At 29.1% G+C, this 11191-nt stretch overlaps 3 protein-coding genes across 3 annotated transcripts; 2 read left to right on the top strand and 1 right to left on the bottom strand.

Annotated features, from left to right (window-relative positions):
* Positions 1–41: 41 nt before the first annotated feature.
* Positions 42–10839, bottom strand: LOC113370185 (peroxisomal carnitine O-octanoyltransferase). Its single transcript, XM_026610856.1, has 13 exons — positions 10558–10839; positions 10170–10472; positions 9961–10086; positions 9555–9738; positions 9283–9482; positions 8988–9203; positions 8725–8913; positions 8535–8665; positions 8348–8471; positions 8064–8236; positions 7882–8001; positions 7662–7805; positions 42–177 (listed from the first exon to the last, which is right to left on the bottom strand). Exons 2-12 carry the CDS (start codon positions 10422–10424, stop codon positions 7670–7672), a joined length of 1854 nt encoding a protein of 617 aa, XP_026466641.1. The 5' UTR covers positions 10425–10472; positions 10558–10839; the 3' UTR covers positions 42–177; positions 7662–7669.
* On the top strand, positions 184–4936 carry LOC113370766 (carotenoid isomerooxygenase). The gene is made up of 13 exons (XM_026611455.1): positions 184–219; positions 624–750; positions 891–1002; positions 1061–1207; positions 1273–1562; positions 1622–1702; positions 1768–1892; positions 1990–2166; positions 2227–2467; positions 2544–2605; positions 2681–2741; positions 4639–4688; positions 4751–4936. Exons 1-13 carry the CDS (start codon positions 184–186, stop codon positions 4934–4936), a joined length of 1695 nt encoding a protein of 564 aa, XP_026467240.1.
* LOC113370183 (ATP-dependent RNA helicase abstrakt) lies at positions 5442–7663 on the top strand. Its single transcript, XM_026610855.1, has 3 exons — positions 5442–6907; positions 6977–7180; positions 7242–7663. Exons 1-3 carry the CDS (start codon positions 5545–5547, stop codon positions 7538–7540), a joined length of 1866 nt encoding a protein of 621 aa, XP_026466640.1. The 5' UTR covers positions 5442–5544; the 3' UTR covers positions 7541–7663.
* Positions 10840–11191: the final 352 nt, after the last annotated feature.

Here is an 11191-nt window from a genome sequence, read left to right as displayed (position 1 = left end):
AATTATAACTATTATTGATTTTTGTTAATAAGACTTTACATGTGGTATTTTAAATAAAGCTGTTCAGGAAGTCTTACAAATGCAAACTATAAGTAATCTTGTTTACACCTTTCCGCATACATCCCCAAGTCTAAAAACAGTTTTTTGTATTACATAAGACTTTCTAGGTATAAGTGCCTAAAAATGATAGAATTAATTTATAACGAACTTTTTGCAGCTGTAATTCTAATTATTTTATTTCTAATATATAAACTGAAAATTTTACTGTTTAACAAAGAAGACATTGTAAGTAAAATTTTACAGTTAGTGTGTTATTCAAATCTTTATTTGTTTAATTTGAAGGTTGACCTCAAATTATATTATAAGTAGAAAATAATATTTGTTCACCTATTTTATATATCTTATGATCTTATTATTACCATTAAAAATTCCTCTTACTTACTCTTTGTTTCAAAACATGTTCACACAAACCATGTCTTAGTCATTCATGTTTTCTGGCTTATGATATGATATTATCTCATGTTTTTACCAATAGCTCATAATATTTTTTCTCTAATGTATTTAATAATTATTATATTAAAACTTCAATCACATATATGCACAAATGAATATTTTTTTCACAGGTAACTTTAGTGGAAACTCTTGAAAATCATTCTAATTATATAAACTATTATCCCAATTGTGATGTTAATGTATGGCTTAGGACTTGCGAGAAAAAAATTACTTCACCAATTACTGGAAAAATTAAAGGCAATGAAAAAAATACTTTTTAATTGTTGCAACTAAATTAAAGTTACTAATTTTTGTATATTAGTAATAAAAATAAATATTATGAGATTTTTATATTTACGATTATGAATGCATATCTAACTAATAATTTATTAATTTAGGAAGTATTCCAACTTGGATAAATGGGGCTTTAATAAGAAATGGTCCAGGAAGCTTAATCGTTGGCAAAGCTCAATTTAAACATTTATTCGATGCATCTGCTTTATTGCACAGGTAAATTTATAAATAATTATACAAAAATAATAAAAAGACATAAAATTTTTTTTTAAAGATTTGGAATAAATAATGGACAAGTTACATATCAATGTAGATTTCTTAGGTCGGAAAGTTTTAAGAAGAATCACATAGCAAATCGTATTGTTGTAACAGAATTTGGAACTAAGGCCATACCCGATCCTTGCCAAAGCATATTTTCAAGGCAAGCAAATATATATAAAACTCAAATAATCAAGTACATATTTTTTATAATTAAGTTCTCAATAGAGTTGCTTCTATATTTGAACCTGGAGAAGGCATTTCCGACAACGCTATGATATCCGTTTATCCCTTTGGAGATGAGTATTATGCCTTAACAGAAACTCCAATAATGCACAGATTTGATCCCAATGATTTGAAAACACTTGGAAAAGTAGAAATAGGCAAAAAATTAGGTCTAGTCAGTCATTCATCCCATCCACATCTTACACAAAAAGGAGTTGTTTACAATTTGGGAATGATTGTTACCTCGGCAGGCCCTCAATATTGTATTGTTGAATTCACGCCAAAGAAACAAGGTAATGGTTGCTACATTTGATGCTTGAAATGATAATTTTATATCATATTAATATTTAAGGTAATATGTTCGACACAACGCACATTGTAGCCAAAATACCAGTTAGATGGCCTTTGCATCCTTGCTATATGCATACTTTTGGTAAAAATGCCGCAAATAGGATAAAATAACTAATATGTAAATAAATTTGTATTTAACTGCTTCAGGTTTGACTAAGAATTATTTTATTATTGTGGAGCAACCATTAAGTTTATCTGTATCAGAAATGATAAAAGGCAGAATATGTGCAGATCCTATGATAAATTGTTTGAAATGGTTCGATAATCAAATGGTAAGGATAAATTATTAAAAAATCTTGAAGAATAAAAGCAAAGTCAATCATGAAGTCATTGATTTTTTGTAGTGTTAGTTTTTTATCATTTTTTTAGACATTCATTTATGTCATAAACCGCAGTACTGGAGAATTAGAAAAGACATTCAAAGCGCAACCTTTCTTTTATCTTCACATAATAAATCAATTTGAGACAAATAACCACATCATTTTAGATGTATGTTGCTACAAAGATCCTGCTATGGTGAAATGCATGTACATTGAGACGATGAAGGTATTTTTTTCATAAATAAAGCAAGTAATTCCATTAGTTAATTTTAAATATATTGAGCAGCAAATGCAGTTTAATAAAAATTATGCCAACATGTTTCGTGGACGACCAGTTAGATTTGCTCTTCCACTAAAAACGAATGAAAAAATTGAAAAACTAGATAAATTGGGCCAAAATATAGTAAATTTGTCATTTACTAGTGCTTGTGCTTATTATGGAAATGATGGATCTATAAATGTTATTCCGGAAATGTTATGTAATATCGGTTGTGAAACTCCGACAATAAATTATAATAAACGATCAGGTAGGTAAACGACAAACATTATTATTAATTAATTTATTAACTAAGGTAAGAAATCTAAATTATGCATTTATTTAAGGGAAACACTACCGGTATTTTTATGCTATTAGCTCAGATGTAGATTTGGAAAACCCTGGGACAGTAAGGAGAATTTAACCGATCTTATCTCATTAGAATCTTAATTGTTTTAACTGTTTTTGTATCCTTGTATTTCAGCTTATAAAAGTGGATTTAAAAAATAAAAAAACAAAGACATGGAGCGAATCCAATTCCCACTAAACCAGTTACGTAATATTACGTAATTTTTATGTAAGAAATATGTAATTTACATTACGTAATTAGATATTACGAAAGAATTACATAAATATTACGTAATTTACCTGAAAAAATATTACGTAAGAAAAATGAAGAATTTATTTCATATATATTACATAAACTAGTGGGTGCGCATGGCATCGTGCCTTTAGGCAAATTGTTGGAACTTCCCGTACTAATAATTATTTTGTTTTAAAAAGATTAACATTTTTGAAAAAATTTTACTTTGAAAAAATTAGATTTTTGAGAATAAATAAAACTTTGACAAAAAATTACCTTTTTTGAAAAAAAGACTTTTTGAAATAAAATAATTGCTTTATTTTGAAATATTTTGAAAATTCCAAACTTTTTTCAAAGTAATCGTACTGCATTAACTGCAGAGAGACGAAATAAAAATGGCTCGCGAATTTTCGGAATATTTCGTTTCATGAGCGAAGCTGTCGACCAATGAACGGCGCTAAGTGACATAAGTACCGTTATGTCTGCAAGGAGACTGCCGTGCCGAGGCCGCCGGCAATTCGGCAAAGATTATGGGAGTACGATTTGCCATGCGTTTTAAATTAAGTTTTTTTGTTTTGTAGTGTCTTATTAATATATTTAATTTGCTAATTAAAAGTGAAAGTGATATTAAATATGTGAAAATATATGTTTATTATAAATGTATTCTAAAGCCTCTTAAATTACATGAATTACTTAAATCTTTACTCTAAAACGCTCCATTAACCTAAAAATTAATCGTGTGTTATTAAATTTTTTTCTAATAATAATTAGATATATAAAGAACTTTGTTTCAAATGTAACGGTATTCATATTCTAAATACTATTTTATTGTTAATATAAATTCAGTGACAAATTATATATAACAGAATCACTTGGCCTTTTGAAAACCATTTGCTTTGTGTAAGTATATAAAAAATATATGTATCAAAAGTTAAATAGAAATTATTACCATGTTTTTTATTTCAGGTGAAAATCGAAAGCTAATAATTTATATCCGAGATGCATTTTTTCATCACAAATGGGCCATGAAATAGATATCGAGAATGCTTTTGTACTCGTAGAAAAGACATCATAGACTTATACCACATTTAGTTTTAACAGAAGATACAGTTCCTAATTACATAATATTTTCCATGAAAAAGTTAGTGAAAGAACTTATGAAGACTTTGTAAAGGATACTTCGATGATTTTTATTTCGAGTTTAATTTAAAATTAGCATTTCTCTTACTTATCATTTATCATATTGTATATTTTTGCATTTGCCATGAAAATGTTGATCAATATGTCATATGTAATTACATTATTTTATAAAAATTGTGAATTATTATTTATTACTTTATGGATTTTCTAATGTTAAAATTATGTATATATGCCAAAAAAATAAACATGCCATATAAATGTGCTTTTTCTTTCATTTTTCAGATAGTGTATATATATATGTATATATATATATATATATATATATATATATATATACGTGTGTGTGTGTTTATATGCATGCGTGTGTGTACATACATATATATTATATATGTATGTACATACTGTGTGTATACTCATTTCTATGTTCATGAATGTGTGTGTTCATATATACACATATGTGTGTATGTGTGTGTTCATATATACAGATATGCTGTGTGTATTTATGTATGTGTGTAAAAAAGGGCCCCTCCACGTCATTTTTTTTTTCAAAAATTACGTAATTATTATGAAATATTTTCGTAATCCCATATTACGTAATGCACATTACTTAAAATAGGCGAAATTATGACACATATCTTACATTAATCTTACGTAAAAATGACATAAGTATGTAACTTTTTTGCGTAAAAATTACATAAATATTACGTATTTTGGCTTAGTGGGTTGTTACCCCAGTGAACCCATTTTTGTCAGTAATCCTGACCCCAAGGTTTGGTAAATTCGATTGAATTAATAAATAATGAGTATAAGTTATAATTTTTTTAATTTCAGTCCGAAGATGATGGAGTAGTATTATCTTCACTAGTATGGGGTAAAAATAAAACTAACAAAGTGGCATTATTAGTTTTATGTGCAAAGTCTTGGTCAGAAATTGGACGTTGTGTCTTTAAAACACCTGGACCGGTTCCAAAATGTTTACATGGCTGGTTTGCAAATGCAATGAAGCAGAAAACTTAAATCTTACGTCATTGTTTATATTATTCCGTTCCTAAGAATTGTTATATTATTAATCATTTCCTAATCTAAGTAACAACATTACTAATTAACGACAACATTAATGTATGTTGTTAATTTTATATAAATGTTATGTACCTTACATTTGTTTTTGAAATAAATATATAACAACTTAAGTTATGATGTCATTTAAATAATCACTATAATCATATAAATATGTGTGTATATGTGAGGAACTTGAGAGTGGTTGTAGCATCAAATATGAAAATAATATGAATGATTTTCAACAATAATTTAATTAAACATAATAATTATAAAATATATGTATATACAAATTACAAAATCTATAAATATTAATGCGATTTTAAATTTACCGCAATTCAGGTTAACCAACAGCAAAACTTGAAATATTTTTAACAAGTGTCAAAAAATGACAGAAAATTGTTTACTAATGAATGTAAAGAAAGAAATATTAAAGACCTATAATGCTGTATTCAATTTTAATGTAATTTAATAACTAAGAGAATTATATTAGTAATTAAATTATGTGATAATTTCAATAATTACATACTTGTCAATAAAGTAAATTAATTTATTTGATCAAATTCAAAATGTCTAAAACAGACACTGATCGCCCTGTAAAGCGTTATAGGCGAGATGATATAAAATCATCAGAATCCGAGAAAGAAGACGATGATTATGTTCCTTACATTCCTGTAAAGGAACGCAAATTAATGCAACTGCAAAAGTTAGGTCGAATTTCACAATTAACAAATGAAGCGAATCAAAGCAACAAATCTTCCAGTGATAATGATAACGATGATGAGAGAGCCGATGAAGCTTGGGGTAGAAAGTTCAACATCAGTTTACTAGATCAACACACTGAGCTGAAAAAGATTGCTGAAGCAAAAAAAATAAGTGCCGTTGAGAGACAGTTGAAAGAAGAAGAAAAGATTTTAGAAAGTGTGGCTGAGAAGAAGGCTTTGATGGGTGTTGCTGAATTAGCTAAAGGAATTGAATATAAAGAACCCATCAAAACTAGTTGGAGTCCCCCGCATTTTATATTAGCAACACCAGAATCCAAATTTGAAGACTTAAGGAATAAACTTAGGATATTGGTAGATGGTAAAGATATACCACCGCCAATAAAGAGTTTCAAAGCAATGAAATTTCCAACAGGCATCTTGAAAGGTTTAGAGAACAAAAATATAAAAAGACCCACTCCAATTCAAATTCAAGGAATTCCAGCTGTACTTTCAGGCCGAGATATTATAGGTATAGCTTTTACTGGATCAGGAAAAACATTGGTTTTTGTACTGCCTTTAATAATGTTTTGTTTGGAACAGGAAACTTGTTTACCATTTATTCGAAATGAAGGTCCTTATGGATTGATAATCTGCCCATCACGTGAATTAGCAAAACAAACATATGACATAATTCAACATTATTGTCGCTATCTACAACAAGCAGGGCAACCTGAAATAAGATCTTGCTTAGCTATAGGCGGTGTCCCTGTATCTGAATCACTTGATGTTATTTCTAGAGGTGTTCACATAATGGTAGCTACTCCCGGAAGGTTAATGGACATGCTGGATAAGAAAATGGTTAAATTGGACGTTTGTCGTTATTTGTGCATGGATGAAGCTGATAGAATGATAGATATGGGTTTTGAAGAAGACGTGCGAATGATATTCTCATTTTTCAAAGCCCAAAGGCAAACTTTATTATTTTCAGCTACTATGCCGAAAAAGATACAAAATTTTGCAAGATCCGCTTTAGTCAAACCTGTAACAATAAATGTGGGCCGTGCTGGTGCGGCTAGCATGAATGTTATTCAAGAAGTTGAATATGTTAAACAAGAAGCCAAAATTGTTTATTTGTTAGAATGTTTGCAGAAAACACCACCACCGGTATTAATTTTTGCAGAGAAAAAACAAGATGTAGATGCTATTCATGAATATCTACTTTTGAAAGGTTTATATATAAAATATAACAATTTTTTTATGATTTGCATTATGTGCTTAAATTTGTTTTATTTTTTAGGAGTAGAAGCAGTAGCCATTCACGGAGGTAAAGATCAAGAAGAAAGAAGCCGGTCAGTAGAAGCATTCCGAAAACAACAAAAAGATGTTTTAGTTGCAACTGATGTTGCTTCCAAGGGTTTAGATTTTGCAGATATACAGCATGTCATAAACTACGATATGCCAGAAGATGTAGAAAACTATGTGCACAGAATTGGAAGAACAGGTACAATATTCTTTACAATTTATGTTAAACATTTGTTAAATACTAATTTGTCATTTTACAGGTCGATCAAGTAAAACAGGACTTGCAACCACCTTTGTTAACAAAATGACTGAAGAATCAGTGCTATTAGATTTAAAACATCTGTTGAAAGAGGCTAAACAAAAAGTACCACAATTCTTAGCAGACTTAGCACATGAGAATGAGAAATATCTAGATCTCGGTGATACACAAGGTTGCAGTTATTGTGGTGGCTTGGGCCATAGGATTACTGACTGTCCAAAACTAGAAGCTGCGCAAAGTAAACAAGCATCAAACATTGGAAGAAAGGACTACTTATCAAATACAGCAGCAGATTATTAAGTCTTTGTTGCATTATTTCCTTCCTTAATATAAATAATACAAAATTGTAACAAATTTTTTACATGTTTTAACAAGATAAGTAAATTTTTATATTATAATGGATAAATACATAATAACTTACCCAGCGAGTTATAACTTAGAGTTTTGTTTTTTATCCTTACAAATAAGATCACTCATTTCCAAAAAGGAAGCACACATTGTTCTGAAAAATATTCTTGCATTGGTTTCTTCACTATCTTTATATGTTGTGACATAAAAGCGGATTCTATAAATAAAAGATTAACAAAATAAACATTCAATGAAGCTGAGCTGAGCTATTCTGTGCATTATTAGTAACTTACTCGGTGGGACATATATTATAAAATACACCATATCCATCAAGGCACATTGCAGCTACAGCACCTCCCATAGGTAAATAACCGGATAGACTCGTAGATAGTTTGAAATTACCATTTCCTCCACTGTTTATAATTATATATTGCATAATATGTAAAAAGTACATTACAAAAAATATTAAAAATACCTTCTACTGTATAATTCATGTCTGAAGAAGTCTGGTATTTGAATGTTGTTTTCCAATGCTGTGCAATATAAACCGAAAAGGTGCCTATCGCATCCAGCATTTTTCTTTCCTTCATTCATAAGATGCATGTGTTTAGCCAAGGCCTTATATAGAGATCCACTTTTATTTTTAACCTAAAAAATCGATAATAAAATATACAATTACTTCAATGATATAATATACCCAATTATATTATATTTATTTCTTGTTATATGATTATTAATATATTCAAAAATATAACTTACATTTTCTTTCGAATCGCACATTATTGTAACCCATTTCAAAGCTTCTTCAGTACATGATCGAACTGTTTCAGTTCTACCATTGTAATAATGCCTAGTGGTTGCAGTTTCATAAGTTGCACAAAGTCTGCATTGCATTATGAGATATTGAAAATAATATTAAATATATACAATCATTTTTAATACATACTTTCCATGCATTTTGTAATATGTTAACTGTAAAGCCATTTGAACAAATGCATCAGGGTGTATTTTCAAATCTTTTAAGTGATTTTTACCAAATCCTTTGAAAGCTTCAGAAACTATATCAACACTGATTTGCTGCAATGATAAAATAATATAAAATATATAACAAATATGGATTTATTAATTTTTCTTACATTCTTCAGTAAGTCCTTTTGTAGTCTGCTTATTTCTCCACTAATTCGTTCATCCATATCAAATAATAACTCACATGGCTCAATTACTTTTTCCTTTTCCATTTGGTACCAATCTATTCCATTTTCCTGTATTTTACAGTATACATAGTAGCTAGCAAAACCAGAAATTGTACCATCAAATGCTGTATGCTAAGATTTTTAATTATTTTTTTTTAATTAATTCTGTTATCTAATATAACATATAAATTTTATTCATTACATACATCACAAACTCCACCTATAAAACCATTTTCAAAGAATACTACACTGAAGCTTTTGTCAGCCCATCTCGTGCTATAATTATTGCACAAAGTGAGAAGACAGGTTTCTGTTGTGTCTTCTGGGGAATTAGAATCAAGAGATATTACAAACATACTCTCTTCTATCAATTTTAATACCTTCTTGTTATTTTGAGATAATGACTGCAAGTATTTTCGATTCTACAATAAAAAAAATGCATATATAAATTTAAGACAACGCCGTTGTTTCTTTGATATAAAAATATCAATTTAAATATACCTTTGCCCAAGATGTTCTCTCATCACAAGTCAAATAACCAGTGCCTTGTCCTGGTTTCCCAACGCACATACTTTTAATATCAGTCAAAACTTGTTCCAATTGAGATGCCTTTATTGGTTTACCATCTATATTTATATCAATTTTGAAAATCCTTCCATTACGCATTATAATCACATAAACTGGACAGGGGCCTTCCCTTTCTAAGTTCAATAAACATTTATTGGTACCGTTAATAAATATATCTCAACAATAAAACTCGTATTATGTTGTACCAGTTTTGAAATAACAGTTCAGGCTATCTAACTCTTCACCAGGTATACGTGTCGTGTTGAAGAGTCTTCGTAGTTGTGTTGAACTATAAATTGAAGATGGATCTGGACTTTGAACAGTTTTCAACTTCTCAGATCTCAATAGTCTCCAAAATTCTATGAGATAATATATATCTACGGTAGCCAACTAGAAAAATTTAGAACTTCAGAATTGTTACATTCTCAGAAAAGAATTCTATAAGAAAATTTGAAATCCTACTGATTTATATTTTAGATAATGCTATTTATATTCATTTTTATGAAAACAAAATAAAACTAATTAAAATCTTACAGAAGCCATGTATGCATACAATTATAATTATGTTTATGAATATATTGTATGTATTCTTGATTATCAAAAGTTTGTTACCTTAAGGCCAATATCCAAAGAAGGCTTAATCAAATCAGTTAATGATGAATGACCAAACATATTGCAAAATGGCAACAACGGAAATCTGCTTGTTAAATATCCATATTTATCCCACCATTCATGTAACTACGTAAAAAGAATTAATAGTAAATTATTGAGATCATCGTTTTTAAATATTTATTATCATTTATCATTTACATATTTCTTACCCAATTTTTCTTTTGGCTGGCTCTTTTCTGCAACATGATATGAAGTTTTTTACCAATTCCATTTTCAAATTCCTGAATAATGCGCTTGGCTTCTTTTAATTCATCAGCTGTAGCTAACGGTAGTAAAGAATTATAATAATTTGATAATGTTTTATCCAATGATTGTAATGGTAACGGGGGCAAATTTTCATCATAGCTAAAAGTTCCAACAACTGATTCTGTTGGGTACACAAAGAAATGATCAACTTGTGACATTATTTGAATTTTGTAATTTCAGTTTAACTGCCTCTTTTTGTACGACGTCTGTGGATTTATAAAGTGTATTGAATATATAGAGTGAATTCAAATAGTACTTATATTGAAAATGATATCAAAAAAATGATTTCACCTTTGAAACAATAATGAATTGCAGAAATCTAGCCTCGTCGATGCACTTTGTATACAGCACAAATGTCAACCACCTCCACACCAACACGAGAGTCCGACATTTTACTTGTTTATCAACATTCTTTATTTACGACACTCACATTAATAAAAAAAGGAAAGATAAGGGGCAGGATAAACGAGGTAAAGAAACTCTTTGTATAAAAAATACTATTGGCGAGCTGCAGAAATTTATGAATAGATAAAACAAAGTGGGTGTGAGTGGCATTTTACAGGCAAGTTGCTAGAGCTTATTCTGATGTGTAAATAATGCCACTTGTTGAGAATTTATAAAATTAGCAACTTTCAAAATGGCGAACTGCAGTTTCAAAAAATTCAAAAAACATGTTTTTGTCGAAAATAAAGTTTTTGCATTCTTAAAACAAATCCATTTATCCGACCCTTTATTCCATTAATTTCTATAATTTCAACACTTTTCGCCAATGTCAATGAACTTTATTATAAAACAAAGTTTCGTCTGCCAAGAAATGGCCCAGCCGATCTTGACCCTAATCTTGACCATCTTGATAATCAGCACGATTTCAAACTGATATCTTTTAAACGGTTTCTAAATTTTTTAAATTGATTCATGACTTTTT

Source organism: Ctenocephalides felis, unplaced genomic scaffold, assembly GCF_003426905.1.
Source record: "Ctenocephalides felis isolate EL2017-DRISC unplaced genomic scaffold, ASM342690v1 CF-g0.4_SCAFFOLD_01492, whole genome shotgun sequence".
Lineage (NCBI taxonomy): Eukaryota > Metazoa > Arthropoda > Insecta > Siphonaptera > Pulicidae > Ctenocephalides > Ctenocephalides felis.
The sequence above is the reverse complement of the archived record's forward strand: the minus strand, read 5'-3'. Positions and strand labels throughout refer to the sequence as shown.

Coding starts and splice junctions, on each gene's coding strand:
- LOC113370183 (XM_026610855.1), top strand. CDS start 5,545: ATGTCTAAAACAGACACTGATCGCCCTGTAAAGCGTTATAGGCGAGAT. Junction 6,908..6,976: donor TGAATATCTACTTTTGAAAG/GTTTATATATAA, acceptor TTTATTTTTTAG/GAGTAGAAGCAGTAGCCATT. Junction 7,181..7,241: donor GCACAGAATTGGAAGAACAG/GTACAATATTCT, acceptor GTCATTTTACAG/GTCGATCAAGTAAAACAGGA.
- LOC113370185 (XM_026610856.1), bottom strand. CDS start 10,424: ATGTCACAAGTTGATCATTTCTTTGTGTACCCAACAGAATCAGTTGTT. Junction 8,914..8,987: donor TTATAGGTGGAGTTTGTGAT/GTATGTAATGAA, acceptor TAAAAATCTTAG/CATACAGCATTTGATGGTAC. Junction 8,237..8,347: donor TGTGCGATTCGAAAGAAAAT/GTAAGTTATATT, acceptor TCGATTTTTTAG/GTTAAAAATAAAAGTGGATC.
- LOC113370766 (XM_026611455.1), top strand. CDS start 184: ATGATAGAATTAATTTATAACGAACTTTTTGCAGCT. Junction 220..623: donor ATAACGAACTTTTTGCAGCT/GTAATTCTAATT, acceptor TTTTTTTCACAG/GTAACTTTAGTGGAAACTCT. Junction 1,703..1,767: donor TTGCTATATGCATACTTTTG/GTAAAAATGCCG, acceptor TAACTGCTTCAG/GTTTGACTAAGAATTATTTT.